The sequence below is a fragment of the Oncorhynchus clarkii genome, chromosome 15, assembly GCF_045791955.1.
Source record: "Oncorhynchus clarkii lewisi isolate Uvic-CL-2024 chromosome 15, UVic_Ocla_1.0, whole genome shotgun sequence".
NCBI lineage: Eukaryota > Metazoa > Chordata > Actinopteri > Salmoniformes > Salmonidae > Oncorhynchus > Oncorhynchus clarkii.
In genome coordinates, this window is record NC_092161.1 from 31,317,664 (window position 1) to 31,344,365 (window position 26,702).

At 42.7% G+C, this 26,702-nt stretch overlaps 3 protein-coding genes across 4 annotated transcripts in view; 1 reads left to right on the forward strand and 2 right to left on the reverse strand.

The window, feature by feature from the left end:
- Positions 1 to 5,874: 5,874 nt before the first annotated feature.
- LOC139367207 (OTU domain-containing protein 1-like) lies at positions 5,875 to 8,420 on the reverse strand. Its single transcript, XM_071105397.1, has one exon. The coding sequence runs from the start codon at positions 8,044 to 8,046 to the stop codon at positions 6,667 to 6,669; it is 1,380 nt and encodes a 459-aa protein (XP_070961498.1). The 5' UTR covers positions 8,047 to 8,420; the 3' UTR covers positions 5,875 to 6,666.
- Positions 8,421 to 12,586: 4,166 nt separating this feature from the next.
- LOC139367209 (homeobox protein AKR-like) lies at positions 12,587 to 18,499 on the forward strand. The gene is made up of 3 exons (XM_071105401.1): positions 12,587 to 12,962; positions 14,777 to 15,009; positions 16,751 to 18,499. Exons 1-3 carry the CDS (start codon positions 12,947 to 12,949, stop codon positions 17,429 to 17,431), a joined length of 930 nt encoding a protein of 309 aa, XP_070961502.1. The 5' UTR covers positions 12,587 to 12,946; the 3' UTR covers positions 17,432 to 18,499.
- A 2,324-nt stretch (positions 18,500 to 20,823) lies between these two features.
- Positions 20,824 to 26,702, reverse strand: part of LOC139367208 (disks large-associated protein 1-like) — a 143,879-nt gene continuing 138,000 nt past the window's right edge. The window contains exon 11 of one of the 2 annotated variants that reach the window (XM_071105398.1): positions 20,824 to 23,736. In XM_071105398.1, the coding sequence (XP_070961499.1) occupies positions 23,518 to 23,736 (219 nt within the window). In that variant the 3' untranslated portion in view covers positions 20,824 to 23,517. Of the gene's footprint in view, positions 24,052 to 26,702 lie in introns of both variants that reach the window. The other variant, XM_071105400.1, reaches the window with a different exon arrangement.

Here is a 26,702-nt window from a genome sequence, read left to right on the forward strand (position 1 = left end):
TGTGTTGGGACTCTATCATGTGGAGGGATGAAATATTCAGAATAAATGTTTCAAAATAACGTTTCTAAAAAAATATATGTAAGTCATTATTTGAATATGTTGATAACCTGTTGTTTAAAAGTGATAAGGTCTGGAGGTGGTCTTAAGAAGAGCCGACCGGGCTCTCATCCAGGTATGCCGGCAGCGGTGGGCGAACATCTTGGCCGAGGGTATGCTGACCTCTTCCTCTTGCTCAAGGAAGAGTGGAGGCTGGTAGCCCAAGGAACACTTGAAGGGTGAAAGACCAGCGGCCGAGTAGGGAAGGGTGTTGCGGGCGTACTCCACCCACACAAGTTGCTGGCTCCAGGTGGTGGGGTTGGCAGAGACGAGGCAAAGAAGAGTCGTTTCCAGGTCCTGATTGGCTCGCTCCAACTGGCCATTAGACTGGGGATGAAACCGGAGGACAGGCTGGCCGATGACCCAATCAGGGTGCAGAGTGCCTTCCAGAACCTGGACGAGAACTGAGGACCACGATTGGAGACCTTGTCGACCGAAAGACGTGTCCCATCATAAGCTGGTCCATCTCCTTGGCTGAGGGCAACTTGGAAATGGGAATGAAATGTGCAGCTTTGGAAAACCTATCCACAATCGTAAGTATGATAGTGTTGCCATCTGCCAGGGGGAGACCAGTGACAAAGTCCAGGGATATATGGGACCAGGGGTGGTGATGAACAGGAAGTGGTTGAAGGAGGCCAGCCAGAGCTTGCCTTTGAGTCTTGTTCTGTGTGCACCCAGTGTAGGCGGCAACGAATTCGGGAAACTTCAGGAACCAGGGTGGGCTTTTTGTCGGATGAAAGCCATGGTTCGATGAGCCCCTGGATGATAGATATGTTTGGGGTAATGAATGGGCCCATTCCAGGACTGGGGACCGGGCATCTGGCCGAATCAGGGATTTTTTACTGTGATGACATTGAGACCCCGGTAGTCGATACACAGGTGCAGGGTTTTGTCCTTTTTTTCCACAAAGAAGAACCTTGCAATGGCAGAGGCAGAAAAATGAATGCTCCCTGCAGCCAGAGAGTCCTCAATGTACTCCTCCGTGGCCTTGGTTTCTGGGCTAGACAGGGAATTAAGCCGCCCCCGAGGCAGTGTGGTGCCCGGGTGGAGATCAATGGCGCAATCGTAGGGATGATGTGGAGGAAGGGATGTGGTGCGAGCCTTGTTGAAAACCTCCCGGAGGTCCTGGTACTCCGTGGAAATGGAGGAGCGTAGTCTGCCACACTACGGAGGTCGTGACGTAGATGAAGTAGCTTCCAAGCCGCCTCTCTCCCGGACACTGGAGAATCGAACACCTTCCTCACCTCCGCTACCAAATCCTCCAGACGAAGGCAAACGGCGGATTGTTGCTCCCACACCGCCATAGCCCAGGCGAGCACCCTTCCAGACATCAGCATTATGAGATACGCTATCTTTGAACAGTCTGAAGGAAACAAAGAGGGCTGCAGCTCAAAGATGAGGGAGCACTGGGAGAGAAACGCCCGGCAGGTTCCAGGATCCCCAATGTAGCGCTCCGGAGGAGGTAAGCGTGGTTACTGAGCGTCCGGGAGGTTTCCGTTGTCGCTTTCTGCCTAATAGTCCGCCGAATTGCTCCAGTAATGAGTTGAAACCTTGGTCATGGCATTCCGCCAAGGTATGTAGTCCTTCCATAAGGTTCTGAAGTAGCTCCTCAAGTCTTCCAATGGTGGCTCCTTGCAGGCAGACAGAGTTGCGGAGCTGGTCCGAGTCTGCTGGGTCAGTCATGGCCAGCTCGTACTATAATGACAAAGGATGAGACCCAGATGCAGACACAGGAGGCAGATGGTTCGAGTCTCAGACATGTATTATATACAAGGGGTAGGCAAATGGCAGGTCCAGGACAGGCAGAGATCAATAATCCTGATAAGAGTCAGGAAGGCGTAGAACGTCAGGCAAAAACAGGTCAGAACCGGGAAGACTAAGAACACAAACTAGAGAGAAGGAAAAACACGGGGAAAACACGTTGGGACGACTTTATGAGACAAGGTGAACTGGCAACAGACAGACAGTAAATGTAGGTGTAAATACACAGGGGATAATGGGGAAAATAGGAGACACCTGGTGTGGGGTGGAGACAACACAAGACAGGTGAAACAGATCAGGGTGTGACAGAGTCATTGTTAGTTGTACATTTAAGACATGACTCTGCTGTTGTGCTGTAGAATTCATGATTTTTTTCTCTTGTATAATAAATTCTATACATTAGTTTATACTGGATTGAGCGTACATTTTCATGAATTGTAATTTCATGAGTTATGCTCCAACATTCCCTCCAAATTGTGCCAATTTCAGTTATTTTTAAGTCTTCATTACAATAGTAGTTCTGACTCAAATACGATTCCCTCAAGGTTGCTCTAATGTCCAAAATATTTAAAACTCGAAATTTTGTGATATGTAATTTTTAAGTTGCATGTATTTGAAAATACCTACATTGGTCACTACAGAGGGTAGTGCGTACGGCCCAGTACATCACTGGGGCTAAGCTGCCTGCCATCCAGGACCTCTACACCAGGCGGTGTCAGAGGAAGGCCCTAAAAATTGTCAAAGACCCCAGCCACCCCAGTCATAGACTGTTCTCGCTACTACTGCATGGCAAGCGATACCGGAGTGCCAAGTCTTGGACAAAAAAGCTTCTAAACAGTTTTTACCCCCAAGCCATAAGACTCCTGAACAGGTAATCAAATGGCTACCCGGACTATTTGCATTGTGCCCCCCCCTTCTTTTACACTGCTGCTACTATCTGTTTATCACATATGCATAGTCACTTTAACTATACATTCATGTACATTCTACCTCAATTGGCCCGACCAACCAGTGCCCCCGCACATTGGCTAACCGGGCTATCTGAATTGTGTCCCGCCACCCACCAAACCCTCTTTTACGCTACTGCAACTCTCTGTTTATCATATTTGCATAGTCACTTTAACCATATCTACATGTACATACAGTACTACCTCAATCAGCCTGGCTAACCGGTGTCTGTATGTAGCCTCGCTACTGTATATAGCCTCGCTACTGTATATAGCCTCGCTACTGTTATTTTTTACTGTTGTTTTTATTTCATAACTTACCTATTGTTCACCTAATACCTTTTTTGCACTGTTGGTTATTGCCTGTAAGTAAGCATGTCACTCACTGTAAGTTCTACAGCTGTTGTATTCGGCGCATGTGACAAATACACTTTTATTTTATTTGGTCAGTACAAAATTGCTTTTGAATTCTGTCATGGCTATAAATGTATTTCCTGTTACCAAGTCATTTACGGTTTCTATGCCTTTAGTCTTCCATGTGGACCAATTTAGCGGTTGAACTCTGAAAAGCCATCCAAGGATTGTTCCATAGGGTTGTGTTTTTTAGGAGTGATATTGGTTCTTGTAGAATACGTTTAATTTTCTTCCATATTTTGATAGTGTCCTTAACTATGAAGTTGTGATTGTTCTTAGCTTTATCCTTTGAAAATAGACAAAATTGTTTCTGGGGAAGAGTATGCGCATCTTCAACATGTACCCGTTGTTCCTCTTTAGTACATATGAAGGTAACACTTGACTTCACTTGTCATAACCTGTCATAACATGGTCTTAACACTGTCGTGACCCTTATATTTACACCTGGTGTGACATACGTTGCTTTGTTTTATGGCTGGTTATGACACCTGCACATGAGTGTCACATTTATTCAAATGCGTTTTTCCCTGCCAAGAAGTCTCCTTTCATTTGAAAGTTTGTTTCTTAAATCCTTTGTTGTTACTGTAGCAGCAGGTAGCCTAGTGGTTAATTGGGCCAGTAACAGAAAGGTCGCCGGTTCGAATCTCCAAGATGACTTTGTGAAAAAAATGTGTGATGTGCACTTGAGCACCGCCCTTAATAACCCTAATTGCTCCTGTAAGTCGCCCTGGATAAGAGCGTCAGATAAAATTAGAATAAACATGACTCTGGGTTTGTTGGGCGGCAGGTAGCATAGTGGTTAATAGCGTAGGGCCAGTAACCCTAAGACCCTTAACCCTAATTGCTCTGGATAAGAGTGTCTGCTAAGTTATGTAAATAAATTCTTTACAGTCACGTTTTTTCGCCCATAGTTGAAATAACTTGTAGAAAATACATTGATGATACTGTCATGAAGCATGATGACCATACTATGTCGCTTTACTTGGACTAAGAAAATAGGCTTTATGACCATGTCAAGAAGCATTATGACCATACTATGTCGCTTTACTTGGACTAAGAAAATAGGCTTTATGACCATGTCAAGAAGCATTATGACCATCATAATCATATAAGTCCGATAGGCCTATCACGTGCATGCCCTTATACCAGTCATCAGTCAAAAAGAGGGTGTCTTGTCCTGCTCCTGAAACCTGCTCCTGCATTCAGCCCAGTCATCAGAAACAGAGCATTGGGTAAGGTGCATGTCTGACATCAATGTGTGCGCATGATAATTGATAATTGAATATGGTAAATTACAATATATATATATATATATATAAACATACTGTTGACACGTAGGCTATGGTGTGTAATAGAATGTTTTGCCTTGTGTGGTAGGTTTTGCGTGTTTTGACACTCTTATGTAGGTGTCATAACCAGCCATAAAAACATGCAATATATGTCACAACCGTTAAAACTATATATGTCATGACAATGTTTTGACCATTTTTTAACAGGTTATGACAAGCTATGTCAGCTGTTATGACATACTATGAAATTGGTTATGGCCCTGTCATAATGTGTTATGACACTGGGTGTCAAGTAAAGTGTTACCCATTTAACTATACAACGACTTCAAAAAGTATTCACACCCCTTGACTTTTTCCACATTTTGTTGTGTTACAGCCTGAATTTAAAATGGAGGAATTATGTTTTTAGAACATTTACAAATTAATAAAAAATGAAAAGCTGAAATGTCTTGAGGCAATAAGTAATAAACCCCCTAAAATGCTTATTCTATTATCCTAAAAAATGTATTCATGTTTATATGTTCATATTCTTATCTTTATTATTTCTTAGTGTTGTTGCATTGCTGAGAAGGAACCTGCAAGTAAGCATTTCGTTGAATGGTGTATACCATCTGTATCCTGTACATAATACTAATAAAACTTGAAACTCGTAATTCATATACAGCGTTTTGAATTTCAGTGAATGGAGTGTGGAGTAAGGCGTCACCAGCACGGTATAAAACCTGCTTGTCAGCACAAGAGACTATTGAGCCTACACAATAGCTTTCAACATACAGTACTGGTGTAAACTTTCGAAAGAAATGCTGCTATAATTAATGCAATATTACAAATAAAAGTACGCAAAATTACCCATTTATTTTTTCAAAGGTGGATGCAATGCAGTGAGATAAAAAAAAATCTGCGCTCGTGTTGCCAGCATAATATTCTGCTGCTAGGAGAACGGTAATTATGTTCTGGCATGGGCGGGGGTAGCCAGGAGGCTACGTGAATAAACGTTCATTTGCACACACCAGTTAGTGTATGCGTATTGACACTATGTGTAGGATAGGCTACTGTGAGTCTATCTAAATACCACGTGAAATTATAATTAGTTCGACTTCATAGCCTACCTCGCAATGTTTCAATCAATCCTTTGAAACAAATCAATTGAGGGGTCTAATACGCCATCTAACGGTTGTGCAGGGGAATAAAGCCAAACATAAACTCAGCCATTTGTATTGTTACTCAATAACAGCACCCGAGATGAATTCCATTATTCTATTCCATGTCTAGTGTGTGTGTGTGAGTGTGTGTGTGTGTGAGCATTATCTTGCATGGAGATTTAAATAATGTCAATGTAAGACAGAAAGTAAAATGAACACCAAAAGTGTTATTTCAAAATGGATTTATTTATATTTATTTAACCAGGCAAGTCAGTTAAGAACAAATTCTTATTTACAATGACGCATACACCGGCCAAACCCGGACGACGCTTGGCCAATTGTGCGCCGCCCTATGGGACACCCAATCGCGGCTGGCTGTGATACAGCCTGGATACAAATTCATATTATTAAATGATTATTTAAAAACAATGTTGCTGTTTGTGCTCCAAGCACCTCACAAAGGCATAAAGCTTAGCAACACAGCTTAACTGTTATATGTAATAATACAAAAATAACTGTCAATGAACCAGTCAAAAACCTAATAAATAGTCTCACCTAAGTGCTCAAACATAAAACGCATTAATGTAGCCTATAGAAAAAAAACACCTCATCTCCTTCAAGTGTCATTTTTTACATTTAGAGTATTTACAACAAAAATATCAAAATCTAACATGTGCGCTGCACTTCAATTCGGTTACAATACAAAACATAGAAAAATAAATGAATAAGGCAATGTTGAAGTCACACACACATAATTAAAGTGCAATCGATTTTGAGAGAGAGAGAGAGAGAGAGAGAGAGACCGTATGAGCTCAGGGTGAGTCGTGAGCTGGGCTGTGAGGAGATGTCCTTAGCACAGGGGCCAACAGGGGCCCCAGGTGCTGACTGAGGCCCTCTCAGACCTCAGATGACAGAGGCTCCACTACTATCAGCAGAGATGATTGGCCCATTTCGTAACAGCTAGCCTACTGTAACACACAGTAATATTTAAACGCAGCAATCGGATAACTATTGGTTTCAAATGTGACCATTTTGTTCAATGTACATTTTAGACAGTGACGCTGCCATCGACTTGGCCAGCTCTTCGTCCCGTTTCCTTTGCATCTGAGAATGACGGAACCAGTCGTCATACTCTGGGTTGTCCACACACCTGTCCAGCAGGACATCATAGTGTCCGTTACTGAGCCAACTCAACCAGACAGTGGGTTTGGACGAGTCCTCTTCCCCCAGGTAGTGCACCATGGTTGAAATTGTGGGACTCTCCAAGCTACCTCCAGTGGTCAGGTAAATGTTCACATTCAACATCTGACTCATCGCCAGAAGCTCCGGATAGCCTGCCCAGGCACTGTCCTGCGCTGCGTTGATCAGGAACTCGCCGACATCCCCCTCAATGATGGGGTTAAACTCATCCAGGTGGTCGGCTATGTGGTGCATTGTCTGGTCTCTCAGCTCCTTGTGCATAGACTGCTCTCCATAGGCGGCTTTGCACACCGCCCTGTACAGACAATTGCCGTCAGGGATGATGTGGAATCTGTACTTGTGTACCTTCTCCTGAAGGTATTTGTTCTGTTTCTCCACTTCCGCAATGTAACGCGTCACTTTGTCTTCCTCACATTTCTCTGCTTCTCTCCGTGGAGAGGGAGAGGGCTCCTGTAGGACATTGAGCTCAAAGAGCTGTGCCTCGCCAGATGGAAAGTCCAGGTCTGCGCATTCACTATCATTTCTATTCTCACAGGAATCCAAGATGCCTCGGCCCAAATGGGTTGCCAGGGCCTCCATGTTCTGATGGGGTTTTTGGCTAACAATGTCACTCGTAACAGTTTTTCCTTCCCCATTTGCCATGTTCATTCTCTCCTCACACTTTCTGTAACTTGGTCCATCTTTCTTGTCAAAATTGATCAGGTTATTTTCACGTTCGACCTTTTGACTATCACTGAAAAAATCCCCTCTACCTCTGAGGTGATCAATGAAGTCCACAATCAAGTCTCTATCCAAATGATCCTCTCGGTCACGTGGCTGAATCAGGATATCTTGTGAATATGAGTCTGATGGAGACCGTTTGGTTTGGGTTTCCTTTAGGATGTGCACTGGTACGGATCTCTCAGCTCCGTCAGGCCGACGAATAATTATCTCTGCGGTTGAAGTGTAGTAGACTGGCTTCATGGAAGCAGCCTCGTAACATGAAAAACAAGCAGCAGGCATGTTTGCAGTAGATTGAGTCTCTCCTAAGGTATTCCCGTTAGTGTCTGCTGGAGTAGGCCCACTCGGTTTATTATTCACAGAGGAGCTCGTTGTTGTTCTGGACAAATGGTCGGTAGTGGTACCACTTGCGATAGTTATCGAAGCTTTGCGAGAGGATCCGGGATAGTGTGTCAAGGCACTGCTGTACAGCTGCATTTTGAAAGACTCGCCTTTATACCATATGCTGGACACCAAGTGTTATGGAAAGATGACAACAAAGTCTAAAAATATAACCAGTCATCAACAACAGCTAAATGGCAGGGTAGGTTTCCATGGATCCACGGTCTTGTTCCCGCTGTCACACATAGAGACCGAGTTTAGCCATCTTGCGTCAGCGCAGTTCCCCTAATTTTAGACAGGAAAGTGTAACCTGACCCACTCCACTTCATCCTACCTCATTGCCAACAGTTAAAGTAGTTGTACGTAGAGCAGTGATGACCACAGCGAGGGAATTAAAAGGATTTGATGACAGTACACTCTCGGAACTTCGTTTGCCCAAGTCGGCGGCGTCAAGGGCGGCGTCGCCATTCTGGAATGCGCAAGGCGTGCCAAAAGCTACATCACGGTTACGCGTAGGGATATGCGCAAAAAAGACTCACAAACCCTATTACTTCTTGAGAGTAAAGTGATGTCCCGTCCTTAAAAGGATTGTATGGCCCTATAAAGTTTTTTAAATTCGATTTTATTGGATTCAATACAGCCTAATGCATTTTCTGCCCATGTGCTTTTTAGTGGTTATTTGCCAATGTAGGCTACTTTCTATGCGTACAAAATGTCAGTCATGTTTTATTTCTGTCTGTTTACAAAACATGGAAAATATGTGAAAGATATTCCGTTATGGCACTATTATAACACAATGTCTTTAACATTCTATCATCGGTCATCAATATGTGGATTACACACTTGTCCTATATGATAGATCTGTAGCAGCATATATATTAGGCATATGTGATCTGTACTATATGACCTGTATTGTGTGACCAAATTAAACAGCATTCTGTGATGAGGCTGCAAGGTTTTGAAATAGACATGACTCATCTCACAGAGAGGGGTAGATCTCCCATTTTCAACCAGCTCACATTTGTCATTGCATGTCAACTAAAGGAAAAGCTTGTGGATGACCCGTTTTATATTTATAAATAGGTGGATCAAACTCTTATCCCCAAACTTTCCTGTTAGGAAAACGTCAATGGCATGTGTAGTTTTGAAGTAACCTGTTTCCAGATTTGGTCGTGCTCTTTCCTAGTCCATTGCTGTCCTTGTCAAGTGAAACATTGTTTGGTATAACAATGGGTGACAAGGAATTGACATGATAGGACAAACAGACTGTCACTCAGGCTAGTTTGGGGCCTTGTATTTTTCAATTCTGATTTCAATGTATTGTTTTAAACACCTAAAGCAGGCATGCAAACTATACAATATTAATGTATTTTCTGTAGGCCTATATGTCTATGGTGCAGAAAAGCCCTCTAAACGAATTAGCATGCATCAAATTGCATCCAATTTAGTATTTGGCATGCCTATGTTGTTAATTTCGAAAAACGTCACACTGAATATTATTCTAAGGAAAAGTGCATTGTATAGTTATCGCCAGCAGAGAGCAGCCTCGTACTTTATTTGTTATTTTCCCCGATGACTTCATCATGTACCCAGTATTCTGTCAGGTACCGTTATACAGGTGGGAAAAGTATCCAAATGTCATACTTGAGTAAAAGTCAAGATACTTGAATAGAAAATGACTCAAGTAAAATAATGAAAGGATTTGGTTTTAAATTAACTTAAGTGTCAAAAGTCAATGTAATTGCTAAAAAATATACTTAAGTATCAAAAAAAAGAAGTTTTAATCCCTTATATTAAGCAAACCAGACAGCACCATTTTCTTGTTTTTATTTATTTACAGTTAGCCAGGGGTACACTCTAACACAGAGACATAACTTACAAATGAATCACTGCCAGATCAGAGGCAGTAGGGATGACCAGGGATGTTCTCTTGATAAGTGCGGGAATTGGACCCCTTTCTTGTCCTACTAAACATTTGTAATGAACGAGTACTTTTGGGTGTCAGGGAAAATGTATGGAGTAAAAAGTACATTATTTTCTTCAGGAACGTAGTGGAGTAAAAATAAAACTTGTCAAAAATATAAAAAATAAAGTACAGATACCCCAATAAACGACTTAAGTAGTACTGCAAGGTATGTTTACTGAGTTACTTTACATCGCTGCCGTTATGTACCATAGGGTCAGGCTTGGGCCCTATAAAAATAGTGCAGTCCTCACACAGTGATTGGACACAATGGCTGCATTTACACAGGCAGCCAATTCTGATCTTTTTTTTTTCACTAATTGGTCCTTCGCCCAATCAGATAGATCAGTTCTGAAAAGAGCTGATGTGAAAACATCCGATGTGATTGGTCAAAAGACCAATTAGTGGACAAAAAAAGATCAGAATTGGGCCGCCTGTGTAAATGCAGCCAAAGTAGTTCTCTGACCCATACATACAGAAAGATCAATAGTAATCAATAGTAAATCAATAGTAACAAATTGTGTTGAATAGGAATAAGGTGATACCTTTTCACTGTGTTCTCTTCCATGGCCCCTCCGCAGGGCAGCCTAATAGGCAAACAGAGTAAATTGGTTCCTGGGTAATACATTATTATCCCATATATATGCTATAACATATCCACACTTGGAGTACAATGAGTAGGACTGGCATAGGCCTACCCTACCTCCTTGGAGATACATGCACTATGCCCGATCCCAACTACACTACATGACCAAAAGTATGTGGACACCTGCTCGTCGAACATCTCATTCCAAAATCATGGGCATTAAGATGGAGTTGCCCCCCCCCCCCCCCCCCCCCCCCCTTTGCTGCTATAAGAGCCTCCACTAATCTGGGAAGGCTTTCCACTAGATGTTGGAATATTGCTGCAGGGGACTTGCTTCCATTCAGCCACAAGAGCATTAGTGAGGTCGGGCACTGGTGTTGGGCGATTAGGCCTGGCTCGCAGTCGGCGTTCCAATTCATCCCAAAGGTGTTTGATGGGGTTGAGGTCAGGGCTCTGTGCAGGCCAATCAAGTTCTTCCACACTGATCTCAACAAACCATTTCTGTATGGACCTCGCTTTGTGCACGGGGGCATTGTCATGCTAAAACAGGAAAGGGCCTTCCCCAAACTGTTGCCACAAACTCGGAAGCACAGAATCGTCTAAAATGTTATTGAATGCTGTAGCGTTAAGATTTCCCTTCACTGGAACTAAGGGGCCTAGACCGAACAATGAAAAACAGCCCTAGACCATTATTCTTCCTACACCAAACTTTACAATTGGCAGATAACATTATCTTGGCATCTGCCAAATCCAGATTCATCCATCGGACTGCCAGATGGTGAAGCGTGATTCATCACCCCATAGAACGTGTTTCCACTGCCCCAGAGTTCTATAGCGGCGAGCTTTACATCACTCCAGTCGACACTTGGCATTGCACATGGTGATCTTAGGCTTGTGTGCGGCTGCTCGGCCATGGAAAACCATTTCATGAATCTCCCGAAGAACAGTTTTGTGCTGATGTTGCTTCCAGAGGCAGTTTGGAACTAGGCAGTGAGTGTTGCAACCGAGGACAGACGATTTTCATGTGCTACACGCTTCAGCATTCTGCGGTCCAGTTCTGTGAGCTTGTGGGGCCTACCACTTCATGGCTGAGCAGTTGTTGCTCCTAGACTTCTCCACTTCACAATAACAACACATTTAACTGGGGCAGCTCTAGCTGGGCAGAAGTTTGAAGAACTGAGTTGTTGGAAAGGTGGCAACCTATGCGTGCCATGTTGAAAGTCACTGAGCTCTTCAGTAAGGCCATTCTACTGCCAATGTTTGTCTATGGAGCTTTGCGTTGACACGTGATTCGTTTGAAAACACACTGACCCACATACACCGTAAATAAACACACAAGTGAAGAGGCGTGTGTGTGCATGTACTTTAGTACATAGCCTGAACACGTGGGCCGTTGTTTTGCAATGCTGGCCAGATATGTAGCCTAACATTTCATGAAATGGGCAAGATCCTATTTGAAGACTAAGTGAGTAGGCTACAGAGGCAGAACATCCAAACCATGTAGACAGACATTAGGGAGTCGCAGACGCAGCTGAAACAACAGTTCCACCATGGAAAATAAACATCCCCTTTGTCCGTCACTCATATTGAGCTCATTTTTGTACGGAAGACGATTGGCTTGTACTGGGAATGCAGCGTATTTATTTAGAGTAATCACTCTCAAATGCTATTCAAAAAGAGCAGTGCATGCGTATTTTCACATGTGCAGCCCTTTACGACTGACATAGGATAATATCCCCGTTGACAAATTGACAACCATAACATTTGTAGTATAATGCATCCGCTAAAGAAATAACTAATACGCGAATGGCTTCTGCTATTTCTGAAACCATGGACACAGAAATTCGATACGTGAGGTAGGAAAGCCAATTAGAGAAGTCGCGTCCGAAATAGCCTACTAATGAGAAGTAACCTAATGCTACGGTTGTTGTTTTGAACATTGGGCACTAAAACTGCCGCAAGATCTGCAATGCCATTCGCTTCCATACGTATTTAAATTATACTCCTACATTTGTAACGTAAAAGTAGAATATATTCTAGCCGTTGATCGGTGAGACGTGTTTACGTCGATGCAAAAGCCATGCTGTCAGAGATTTTGGCTCTTTCCTCTAAAGTGGGAGGATCTTTGTGCTTTTGAGTCACGCAGCTGTCAAAGATAGCTGTCACCCAGTTTCATGATCAAACACACATTGAATGAGAAAGGTTTCGCCAAGTCGAGCAGCGGATTTCAGGTAGCTTACTCCAGGTTAAAGTACTACGTCTCAAACAAATGAAAAAGCCGACGAACGGTTCTACAAACGAAAATAAATCAATGAACAAAACCATTTGGAATATACGTGTGGAATATCCCGAGAAAAAGATTTGCCGCTAAAGGAATAGAATTCGAGAGAAAAAAAGGCTACTGCGCTCCTCTCGTGGCCAACGTGAAAAGGGGATTTTTGACGGACATGAAGACAAAAAAGGGTAGGTCGTTTATTTCACCAGCGTGCTGATTGTCACATTTTCGATAACATGTCTGCATCAAAAAATATATTGAGTGAGATGGGGCATAGTGCATTTCTCAATGCAAGCCGTGCAGCCTATTGTTTCCGCTCCAGACAAAACAGTTTTTTTTCACGTGCTGACGGGCTGTCAAAATTGAATGGTTTGCGTGTGACTTCATTCAATCTGTTTCAAATTTAAGCAATTGTTAGCTTTAAAGGTTGACTAGATATAGACATTTTAGTAAATGTATAAAACCGCTTTGTTATACAATAGTCTTAGATACGTTACCTTTTTTTTTTATTTTTTTTTTATAGCGGACTCAACTTAGTTCATGATGAACAAGTTTCCAATGGATCATTCCTAAGGGGTACATCTATTCTAGATTGTGATTGACTAAATTAGAGGGCTTCTCTAAACCCTCACGTCACCACGCATTTAGCGAATTAAAATGTATCAACTCTGTGGCCCCAACGACGCGCATACTAGAGTATGAAGTTTCATCTGTTAGTTTGGCTACTACATCGTTTCCTTTTCTGTGTAATAATGTTTCGAAATGTGATCTTAAATTATATTTGGGAGAAACTTGTAGAGTTTTCAGCCCCAACTTTGGTGCAACAACATTCAAATCCTGACCTCCTTTGTGAAGTTGCTGTTTACTTTCATTCTGCGAAGCTGCTCTTCTCGCATTCTTCGACCTCGTGTTACAAGATCACACAATAGAACTGCTTCTACATGTTGTTTAAACTTAGAAATTCCTTTTGAGTTGAGTTTACAAAACACTAAATTCACGAGAACACGAGTAGTGGACTTGATTTAAGTAAGAAACGAGTGGTTACGCTTTCAAAAACGTTGACATTATAGTGAAATAATGGTTCGACGACCAAGATTCTTTTGTTTAGTCTGGAGACGCTGATGTGCAACAGGTCCCCCTCCCCCTTCCCTCACCCAGGGCCTGCGTAATTACCTCATTCTAACTTGAGTTGTTTCTTATCCATTTCCCACCACTATGCAATGGACAGATGACCTGATACCCTTTTATTATGTTGACATGTTTTCATGCTCCAATTCAAGACATGACAGATGTTTCGTTTTTGAAATGTAACTGCTAAATGTAGTCTAGTCCAATTGATAAAAAAAATAATAATAATTTGCCAAAGAAAGTTAGATTTTAAATTGTTTTATTACCAAATAAGAAATATGTTGTCATGACATAAAGGTTGTGTCAAAATACAACCTGTTTAAAAAAAAATACAAAAGAGGTTCACATGAATGCAATTCAAATGGACTACAGATGTTCTTATACCATTGGAAATCCCCCAGAATAACTATTTCAGTTGTCTTGAGTCCCGCGCTGCCAGTTTTGAAACATGAAGAGATGTTTTGCTCAGTATGGTAGGCCAGCAGTATTTGTCAAGGCAGGTTTTATAACTGACACAGCATCTGAGCAGTCTGCCTTTGTGGCACCTCATCTCCCATCCCCCCCTCCCTCCCTCCCTCTCTCCCCTCCCTCCCTCTCTCCCATCCCCCCCTCCCTCTCTGTTCCATGAATCACATGGCTGAACTTGACAGCTTGCTTCTGACACATCAGCTGCATCCGCTATATGCTAGTGTTTGGAACAGGGCTGGCGCAAGGAGGGTGACAGACAGAGCAGAAACCGACGTACAGACAGAGCAGAAACCGACCTACAGACAGAGCAGACACCGACCTACAGACAGAGCAGTGTTTGGTTGGCATAAGGGGAATTATGACTGAAATTCTCTCACACATATATTCTTCTCTTGGCCACACACAGGCATGATGACGTTATCTGGTAGTGAGACGGACGACGAGGACAGCATGGATGCCCCCCTGGACCTGTCATCCAGCACAGGAGGTAGCAGTGGGAAGAGGAAGAGGCGCGGGAATCTACCCAAGGAGTCGGTGCAGATCCTCAGGGACTGGCTCTACGAGCATCGCTACAACGCTTACCCCTCTGAACAGGAGAAATCCCTGCTCTCAAAGCAGACGCAGCTCTCCACACTACAGGTAGGCTAACTAACGAGCCGCATCAATCAAAGTACATCTTTCTGTCCTACCTCCCTCGAAGTGGTCACAGATTTAAATAGGTTGGATTGGGGAATGTAACTGTGCTTTCACCCATCTTGTCACTTAGAGCTATGCTTTTCTCAAGGAACGTAGATACATTTCTGAAGTATTCAGACGGTGTTCATAGGTTTACTACCAGATGACTAGTAGGGCTGCAGCATGCATGACAACTAGTGGCTGGAAATGCAATATACAATGACCTTGTGTTGCAACGTCCTGTCTCGCTTTTATGACACATAATGCACTAATGCGTAAACAAAGAGAGTGTGACACATGGACAATAGGGGCAGCAGGTAACCTAGCGGTTAGAGAAGAGAGCCAGAATCCGGGTCTGATTGACCTCACTGGTGGGAAGTGAGCTGGCAACAAGGAGGGTTGCTGGTATCAAATCCTAGATGATGTTGCCTGCCATTGTGCCCTTGAACAAGGCACTTAACTCCACCGAACAGCAGCTCCCCAGGCACCCAGTGTGTCAGCCCCCCACACCTGGTATATTTATGTGTGTCTTTCGGTGGGGCATGGCCTTCAAGGAAGCTTGACTGCAATATTCTCTCTGAGACACGTCTGAAGTGAAATGGCATGAGCTTGCATCCCAAATGGCTCCCTATGTAGTGCATTCATTTTGATAAGGGCCGCACATGTTGTTTTTTTTTCTTTTCTCACAGGGCTCTGGTCAAAAATGCACTTTATAGGGAATAGGGTTCCATTTGGGATGCAACCATGGTGACTAGGAGGAACCAACCACGCTGAAACTCACTCGCACTGCTTTGTGGTTGGTGTGGGCTTAGCTGCAACGCTCACACAGGAATTTCCCTCCCTCCAGCCCTCTTCCAGCCCAGCTGTCTGTGAACAACACAGAGTCGTTTAAATCCTAATAGCTCTAGGCTTCGGTGAGCCGTCCGGGGCCAACAATGGGCTGGGACAAAGGAAAGGAGAGCGAGGACTGTCTCTTTATCCACATGACAATAGGATTGGGAAGGGCAACAACACCTTAGTCCAAACTAGTGTTACTCACCATGATGGCTTTTAAAAGGCCTAGTTTGAGTTTCTTAATGAGAAAATCTAGAAGTATCACAAATGATTGTTATATTTTCAGACTTGCATACAATTATGTATTCTAAAAAAAATTATGTCCATAAAAATAGAGGTATTTTTATGGACATATTTCTTTTTAGATAACAAAAATAACCAAGACTGACACTGCATCTCAGTGCTAGAAGCGTCACTACAGACCTCTGGTTCGATTCCAGGCTGTATCACAACCGTCTGTGAATGTCCCAGCGTCGTCCGGGTTAGAGTTTGGCCAGGGTAGGCCGTTCCTAACTGACTTGCCTCGTTAAGTAAAGGTTGAATAAATAAAAAAAATAACAACAGCTTTAAAATATTGTCAGAATATATACAATCAAGAACAAGTTGTACAACCCCTACCACATATGCTTGTAGATGTTTCAGATAAGATGCATGTTTTGGGTACTACAGAAAAACAGCTGTCCGTGTCATGCAAATATGTTAACCTTGATGCAACCTGTTTTTATGTCGACATGTGAAAGTGTAATTCCTTTCTCCGCGTCATCTTCTGTTTCCCATTCTTTCTTTAAAAAAAAAAAAAGTATATTGAGACAACTTGTTTGTGAAACTATGCTGTATACTTAAGCAACTGTCGATTGCTATCCTCCTCCAGGTGTGCAACTGGTTCATCAACGCGCGTCGTCGGCTCCTCCCGGAGATGCTGCGGAAAGACGGTAAAGACCCCAACCAGTTCACCATCTCCCGGAAGGGCCGCAAGGGAGACGATGGGGGCTTCTCTGAATCCAGCTCCCAGTCACCCAAGCACGCCACAGCCGCCACGGGCCCCGAGGACAGCTACGACCAGCGGGCACTGCACCCCTCAAGCTTCGAGGCAGGCCTCCCTAGCCCCAGCGTCCTGCAGAAGGCCATATCATCCCCTAAGATGTCTCCTTCCTCCTCCCCGGGGCCCGCCACCACAGTGCCCCGCCGGCCCTCCGTCATCCGTCACACCACTGTCAACTCCACTGTGATGCAGAAGCAGGGCTCCAGCCCTCCCTCCTCCCTCTCCTACTTCCTCTCCAGCAGTAAAACAGACCACAGTAGGGCTGCAGAGCTGCTGCGTTCCACCACAGAGGCTCTGGTGCTCTTCAGATGCCAGGAGGAAGGGCTGGGAGCCCCGGCAGTGACCACCACCACAGAGGGTAACCTGAGCCCCCAGAGTGGGCTCTTCAATACCCCTCCCCCCACCCCTCCAGACCTCACCCAGGACTTCAGCGGCTTCCAGCTCCTAGTGGATGTGGCCCTCAAGCGGGCGGCAGAGATGGAGCTGCAGGCGAAACAACTGGTGTCTTAAAGAGAAAGTGGAGGGGAAGATGTTGTCCCTAACGGAACTCCTAGCATGAGTTTAGTGGCTGCGTAACAAACACAAAAAGCCTGATTATTTCTATTTTTGGTATACAAATCATAAATGAGGATTGTTTTTGTACAAAACTGTATCAAGGTGCCTTGGCTGTTAGTTATTTTTTACTTTGTCAAATATGCGTGTATGTAAGTATCTGTGTGTCTTTTGCAGACGGGACCAAAAAAAATATTGACAGACACAAAAAACCCACTTTCTGTCTTAACTTTTTCCTATGGATTTTAGTGGAGCAAGCAAGGCATGAGGGCGTACAAGTGTTCTGCGGATGAGACAAGAGGGTGGTTCTCTTCTCCTCCACACAGATCCAATCCCCCGTGATAGGATATGTAGTTTCCAGATGTGTTTTTACATTTCAGAGATAAGTTTGCGATGGCTCCCACTCGGACTTTCGCACAATAGGGCCGAGTTAGGGTCCTCATCTCAGTGTCTTAAAGCATACTTTGTTCTTGGCATCGATGATTGATCAACGTTATCACTACTGTAGTAATAAGTGTTCCGTGTTTTTTTTCATGATAAGGTTATAGTTTTCTTATCCTTCATTTGATATTTTAAAAGAAAGTAAACCTCTCTTTTTGGTTTTGATAAAGCGGTTTCCTATACCGCTTTATCAATATCAGATGAACAATGTAGCAGGTTCCTAGTCCGAGCCTTCCTCCTCACTGCGTGGCTACCCCAAATGGCACCCTATTCCCGATTTTATAGTGCACTATATCGGGAATAGGGTACAATTTGGGACATGCCACGAGTAGCGACGGCCAGTGAATTTCAATTGTAAGAAAAACACTAAGATTTTGTTTTTTCATTTGTGATGTCACCAGCAGCGGGAACAGTAGAGCATTTTCTAAATCACCAAAAAGCGTTTTATGTACAAAAAAAGGACCATGTTTATGTATAGCTAATGTGACACAATGCCCAATGATGTGATTTCTTTTCATACTGTGCAATGTTTGTGGCAAATAGGGGTCACACATGAGATTTAAATAAAGTTTTGTTTTCTACATAGCTTGCCGTTTGACTGTTAAACTCTCCCCACGTCTAAGGATCAATAATCCCTTCGGCGATTGCACTAGAATCACGTAACGGCAGTAACGCAGCGATGTACAGTGAGTGACATGATCTCCACGAAACATACAATGTCACTACATGAAGAAAGAAAAAAAGGTAGATGACAGAAATAGCTCTGTGTGTCCGTGTGTGCACTTTTCTACAGGCTGTCTCTGAGTCGTTCCTATGTGTGCGTTTGTGCGCTAGGCTCACCAGAGCTCCAGGCCGTTAGCATAATCCTGCATAAATTAGCACCGGGCAAACAGCAGACGTCAACGGTTTTCTGCCAGTTAGGGTTTTATGTGTGAATGTGCCTCAATACACTTAAAAGCAGCCCGGGTCTTATTCATTAGTGCATACCGTAGCGAAACAATTTGCAACGGAAAATGAATACAAAGGTTTCTTATTGGACAAGTTCAGTTATTCTGTCGCCAATACAATCCTATAGGCACGGACTTGACCTTGCTAAAATTGGTTCGCTACTCTGACAATCCCCCTCGCATGCACAGCTTTGTTGCTCCACTGGCCTGTTCTAGTATTAACCCACCGTTTCTTTACTACAATAGGAAAATTGAGTATTTAACTGATTGTATAGAATTTGACCTTTAATTCACCTTTACCGCTGTATGCCAGATCAGCAGTGACATACCGACGGCGGTGGTCCGATAACTCCAACCATGGAGCACGTCACTAATCAGGGTCATCAGAGGCTAGATAGTGTTGCAGTGGAGGGGGAGACCTGGGTCATGTTCAGTAGGGAGAAAATGTTTTGAAAAGGAGAGGTACTTGCTGAACTTGTCCAATCAGAATACAGATTTTCAGGTTTCCTTTGCAAAAGTTTTGCTATGGTGTGCTAGTAAACACCCTGATAGAGAAACGCAGGGCTGAGGAGGAGGGTGAAATCCCTGGCTCCTCTCTGGGCTCTGGAAACACCAGTCAGCCTGTTGAATGTGATTGATGTGTGAGTAACAAAATCACCATACACTCTTTGCGGCCCTAATCGGGCACTGGTCAAAAGTAATGCACTATAAAGGGAATAGGGTGCCATTCAGGACTAAACCTCCATGTGGTGTAGGAGTGACGAGGCAAAACCAAGGCTGTACAACTAAGTAGTTATAGGGCCCACCTCTGCATGAGGAGATTGACAGTAACTATTTAAATCTGTCTTATGTTATAAGTGAAAACATGTGCAGCGTGCATTTCAATAAACACAACTAGGTTAGCGTATGATGATGGCAAGGTTTTTAATGCTGATCTAGTTCCGTACACGTGCCATAACATCAACAGTGTAATAACATTAATTACAAAATGTATATCTGCCTAATGTGTTTTTTGATTGTTTTTACATAGGGAAACATTCATTTATTTACAAATGTTCATTTGAATGGTTTTATGCCTATACATGGACTACATCATAAGCATCCTCCAGGATTGGTTAAAGTCTTGAGTTTGGCATTTCCCACAATCCAACATTCTTTACCACTTCCTGTAATCACCCTGCAATGTCAGGGTTTTGATATGTTACTATAATAACCATAAATAACGTCATCATTTGACTGACATTTGAATTGATTATAATAAAAAGGTGAAATAAAAATATAAAGAGCATCACAATTTGTATTAAATTACCTTAAAACCTAATGGGCAAAAAGGTACATAACCATTGTTACTTTCTCAATATTCTCTCTAAAATACATTGTTACTAAAAATAAAAATATCATACAGCTGAGTTACTTCGTCACATGCGTTCCATCACAAATCAAATTGGACTTTTCTATAAACTTCAATCATGAACATGTTTCTCATATACGTGGATAGCAGGAATTTTGTCCTTGTTTGGTAACAGTTACCCAATTTCACAAAACACTAGCTATGTCAAACCAGTTTCAATATAGCTTAATAACACCCACACACCTTAAAAGATTATAACCAAGACCGTGAGTTCAAGATTGTCTCACCCATACGAGTAGCTGACTTCATATGAAGAAAATGCAAACTGATTGGAGTTGCAGAGAAGACGTAGCAACTGTCTTTTGACGAAGGAATCAATCATGAGACGTTGATCTGAACCGTTAAACCGCAGACCTGTAATGTTCAGGTGTGCGTCCCCAATGGCACCCTATTCCATATAAAGTAGTGCACTGTGTAGGGAATAAGGTGCCATTTGGGACGCAGCCCTGTTGACTGGGTATGTTTACCGTATGAGACAAAGCCTTTTCATGGGTTACACACACACACTCCCCCCCCCCACACACACACACATACAATGTATTTTTCTTCCCCTGAGGCTGATTTGTGCTCGACTATCACATTATAAATTAAGGCTGATTACCGAAACGGAATAAAAGGTGTCTTTCATTTCATAGAGCGAAAAAGAGAATCATAATAATCAATAAAACACAGCATAAGGGCCTTATCAGTGCATAATAATAATATTAATAATAAACAGTAATCATCTTTCTCTGAGGATTAATACAGAAATAGTGGATATAAAACACCATTCAACTTAAAACCCTATATTATTTTCATATTACTTTCAAAAGGTTGAAGGTCAGCTTGGATGCTGAGACAGTACATAGATGTAGAAGAAAATAATTCCCACTGTCCCTTTTTGGATAGAATAACAAAATACCTTGTCATATACAACAACGGAAACACTACATTAAGGTATCCTTCATAAAGGGTGCCCTAAAGTAAAGGAACATCAGTGTCAGGTGATTTTTTTTCTTAAAGACAAATGATATTCTCAGCACGATATGATAAACAGAGTAAAATAAGTAAAAAAAACTACAAGAATGAAATGACAACATATCAATTAGCTTGTGTCAGCATGCGTATAATGTAGCAATATGTTCTTCAGTTAATGTCTTTGTACAGGCATATATCGCTCCGTTGAAAATGATAGGCAGGGCCTGTTTAGGAAAGTACTAACAGTATGTGGCTTCTGCTACGTTAGTCACAAGCTGCCTCCCAAATGGTACCCTGTTCCCTACATAGTGCATTACTTTTGACCAGAGCCCTATGAGCCCTGGTCAAAAGTAGTGAATTATATAGGCAAAAGGGTGCCGTTTGGGACACATACTGTACATAGTGAAAAGAAAGGCCCGTTTGGACCTTGAAAAATAGGAAGCACTTCAGAAACACTTTAACACACATATCCTCCCATACACACATACACCCGCTCTCGCACGCACGCACGCACACACACACACACACACACACACACACACACACACGCACACACGCACACACGCACACACACACACACACACAATCACCACTTTTGTTTCTGGCAGACCCTGATTGAGCTTGTCATGAGCCCACCTAACTCCATACCTGACTGCCAGACAGGATTGGTGCTGTCAGCCCCCAGAATCCTACCACATCTGGGGGTAGACAGATTGACGTGACCCTGTGACCTATAACCCATAAAGGTCAGACATAGAGTGCAGCAGAATCAAGCCACTGTTCCTCCAACTGGACAGACTGCATTTGGAGAAACACAAATAATAGTGTAATTGTCCGACACATACCGGCTTTCTTGTTTTGAGTTATTTTTTGGGGTTACTCTACAAAGACCTGTATTGATTATTGGTAAGTACTATCAATCACTACGCTACTCCTTTTACCCAAATCCCATTTTATAAAAGGTTTGGATTTTACAATTCAAAGTCATTTTTGCACATTGATATTATTGTCTACATCGAACACCTTCCGACTGTGTTGATCCAACTACTGTCTCTCGGCTTTGCAGTTTTACATGCAATAACAAAACAAGGTGTAATAAAAGTAAGTGGCTCCAATAGAACATCTAGGTGTTCATAGGTGTTGCATCAAAACCAATCATTGTTTCTTCGACACTTTTTTGTGTGTGTGATTTTAATGCCAAGAGATATAGATCTGCTGTTGCCTGGATTTCAAAGATAAGAGGCGAATCCTAAGTTATACTTAAGTGACATTTGTACTCAGTCTCCCATTGACGTCAACGCATGACTGAGTCAACTCACATCGAATTGACTCCTAAATTCATTTAAAACTGACAGTTGCAATGGTCGCTGCTACATAGATGTCTTGATGCCTTGTACTGTGTCTCCAGAAGGTCTTAGATATGTCTCAGGTGTTCTCTCCTAACTACTCAAACAGGTTTAGGTCAATTACCTCTCTCGAGAACAGGTGCGTGTGCTTGCACATGTGTGTATGTGTGTGTTATAAATCCTGTGACAGTAGCATCCAACAGGGGAGTAGAGACTGGGTTTCTCTATTGTCTGCTGTCATTGTGTTGTGAGTCACAATAACAGCCTCCCCCAGGGTCACCAGAGGAGAGAGGCTGGCCTGAATTCCAAATGGCACCCTGTTTTCTATGTGGTGCACTACTTTTGACTAGGTAATTCACAAAAGTAGTGGACTATTTAAGGAATAGGGTGTCATGTGGGACACAAGCCACTGTCTCAGGCTGTCTGACACCCAACAGGATTAGCTAGTATGCCTTGACAGCGCTCGGTCTATACCCACTAGTACACTTCCCCTCCCTCCCTAACCGCCCTTCTGTTCCAATGAATCAGAACAATTATACATTATGCATCAGTACCGTGGTACTGGTATACCTGTTTGGGTGACAACAGGCCTTTTGGTTGGGGGAACATCGGTAAGAAGAGTTGCCATCACAAGAAGAAACATCTTTGGGAGTAAGGAGTGGGGGGAGCTACATGAAAAGCTGAAAGTTCAAGGAGAAGTTCAAATGGAGAGAAGAGGAAAAGTTAATACATATACAATATTCTCACTCCACCGGCTGCTGTGACCGTTTTTGTGGAAGTCGATAAATGTGATTATATTACAAGCACCCTACCCTCGCCATTCAGTGCAGATGAGTGTCTTGACAGTGTCACTCGGTGTGAGTGTACCTTTGAAGGTGTGTCGGTTTGTGTGTGTGTGTGTGTCTCTGTCTGTGTGTGTGTGTGTCTTTGTCTGTGTGTGTCTCATAATCTGGTCTGGGCCTCTGGGATGTAGATCTCGATACTGTCTGCTGCTCTCTCGGTGACCGAGCTCTGTCGGATCGAGAGCGCTCGCTTGGCGGCCAGCAGGCGTTTGCGAGCCTCCAGCCGCTGTCTCTCGGAGCTCTCCAGAGAACGGTCCCTGGCCAGGGGAGGGTGGCCCTTGTGGGGCTTCTTTGGCACTGGAGGGGCAAACCTTCTCTCCTGGATGGACGGGGGAGGACAAACAACTACAGTTACAGGCCATCCTCTGTGCCTCTGGCAGTAGGGGCACAATGTCAGCCATTTTGTGTGGGGTTAGAGAGTGCATGACATCAGCATTTTGTTGGAGTTTGCATGGTGTGAGATCATGCAACAGGGTTCACGTGAGTGAGGTTATGGTTGATGGTTGTGGTGGCCATTTTGTGAGAGTGCACGGCTGTAGGTATGCGGCCATGTGCGTAGGGTAAGAGCGGCCAGCGAGGTCAGCTAGGCCCCAAGGTGCATGGCAGGTAGACTGACTTCTCAAAACCCAGCTCACTGTCAACAACAAAACAATCAAAAATACAACAGATAGGCAGTCACGTCAGGCAGGCTATCGCACAACATCACAACAATAAAATGACATGCATTACAACACTCTCATGCTACATTGAACCAAAATCTATAGTAACTTTGGACATTAAAAAGCTTGGAACATATTTGAATAACAGTGAAAGTAGAAGCATGCAGGGCAAATTTTGTTCTTCATTCTTTTGCATTACTTCCAGGCTTTAAAGGGATAGTTCACCCAATTTACAAAATTACATAGTGCATTCGGAAGGGACTCAGACCCCTTCCCTTTTTCCAAATTCTGTTACATTACAGCCTTATTCTAAAACGGATTAAATGCAAAAAATCCTCATAGATCTACACACAATACCCCATAATGATAAAGCGAAAACAGGTTTTTATAAATATTTTCTAATTTATTACAAATAATAACAGAAATAACTTATTTACATATGTATTCAGACCCATGTTTGGTCAATTCTGATTGGATATGATTTGGAAAGGCACACACTTGTCTACAGCAGAGTTTCGTAAAGTATGGGTCTGTTGAAGTACGGACTTGTTAATGATGGGTCGCGACCTAAATGTATAATTATTTCATTAATTACTGGAATTGATTTTGCCAAGTGCAACTGCGCTCTCGGTTCAGTGCGCTCTCTGCTTAGCAGCGGTCTCTGCTCAGTTTGGCAGCTGCTCAAGTGCGAGAGGTAGAGGGAGATGCCCATGTGCTTCGCGGTTTACCAGATCTTTTTTTTCTGCAGTTTTCTTGAAGATCATTCCGCGACCCACACGTTGCAGCGCCGTGGTTCAAGCCACTGACTTGTTATTCCCACTCGCCATCACTCACCGCTGTCATGAAATGGACTCATGCTAGCCACAAGTTCTGACTGAGCTCATGAAACGCAGATACAGTGATGAATGTGTCTCTTTCATACAAACTTTGAGAAATAAGAAGCAGCGCCAACAATGTGTTTTGTGTGGGGAAGTGCGTAGTAATAAGTCTCTCAAAACGAAACAAATTAATAAAACGGCAGGTCCTGACCAAACATCCAGACACAACATGATGGTAAACCCAGGGAGTTATTTCAGAACAGGACAGAATGCTTCAGGAAACAGTGCTTCGAAAGTGGAAAAGTAAGTCAACTAACAAGGCATTGTTGTCATTTTATAAACAGGCGAAGATAAGAAGAAATAAGGGAGTACTATCTCTCATAATAGTAGATGTGAGTTTATCTTTCAAACAATCCCCTGGCCTTGTAACGTTACACAGCTAATAGCTAACGTTAGCCAAATCAAGCTAACTAGCTACTGAAAGTGCAACCCTAAGAAACAGTACAGATCAAGATGAAAAATTCAGGCCTACTGTACATCTTACTGTAGTAATGATTGCTGAAAACAAGTCTAGGTTGGAACTGTTGCTTTTACAAGTAATACTTTTTATTCTGAACTGGAATAAACTGATTTAAGCGATATGCTTTTTGAGGCAAACACTCACACAGTTCTGGGTTGCTCATCTACAGCATGAAGCTGTCTCCTGCCTGACTGAGAAAGCAGTAGATGTTCTGATCCAGTTTGGCGCCACATACCTATGCAAGTCAGGGTTCTCAAGTACAGAAACAGTCTCAATGCTGAGCATCACCTCAGTGTTGCACTGTTAAAAACTGATCCCAGAATAGACATGCTTGTTGAAAACTTCAACCAGCCACACACCTCTCATTGGGACTGTGTGTGTGTTTTCTACATCTGTGTGATGTGATCAATCAGTTTATTCCAGTTCAGAATATTAAAAAAATGCTTTTTAACAGCAGCAGTTCCAACCTAGACTTTCTATCAACAATAATTTATACAGTAAGCTTAGGTTTGCACGATCAAAAAGCCTGTGTTTGTGTGTGTGTGTGTGTGTGTTCTGTTATACATCTGTGTGATGTGATCAATCTGTTAATTCCAGTTCAGAATTAAATGATTTATTGTTTTTTAACTGCAACAGTTCCAACCTAGACAGGTATGTAAGAGTGTTTTAATTGGGGAAAAATAAACATGAAAAGATTTATGGGTATTTCATTGTTATTTGTTTTTGTCTATATTGCATTTTTTTAGGCATAAGGGCAATGTACAGATAATTATGTATAGTTGCATATTTTCCTTAGCTTGGGTCCCAGGAAAACACCGAATTTCTCATTTGGGTCTCAGTCAAAAGTTTGGACCCACCTATTCATTCAAGGGTTTTTCTTTATTTGAACTATTATCTACATTATAGAATACTTGTGAAAACATCAAAACTATGAAATAACCAAAAAAGTGTGAAACAAATCTATATATATTTTATATTTAAGATTCTTCATGAGGTAGCCACCTGGAATAGATTTCAATTAACAGGTGTGCCTTATTAAAAGTTAATTTATGTAAATTATTTTCTTCTTAAAGTATTTGAGACAATCAGTTGTGTTGTGACAAGGCAGGGGTGGTATACAGAAGATAGCCCTATTTGGTAAAATATCAAGTTCCTACTTTGGCAGGAACAGCTCAAATTAGCAAAGAGAAACAACAGTCCATCATTACTTTAGAACATGAAGGTTAGTCAATTTGGAAAATTTCAAGAACTTTGAAAGTTCCATCAAGTGCAGTCACAAAAATCATCA

Coding starts and splice junctions, on each gene's coding strand:
- LOC139367207 (XM_071105397.1), bottom strand. CDS start 8,046: ATGCAGCTGTACAGCAGTGCCTTGACACACTATCCCGGATCCTCTCGC.
- LOC139367209 (XM_071105401.1), top strand. Junction 15,010..16,750: donor CGCAGCTCTCCACACTACAG/GTAGGCTAACTA, acceptor ATCCTCCTCCAG/GTGTGCAACTGGTTCATCAA.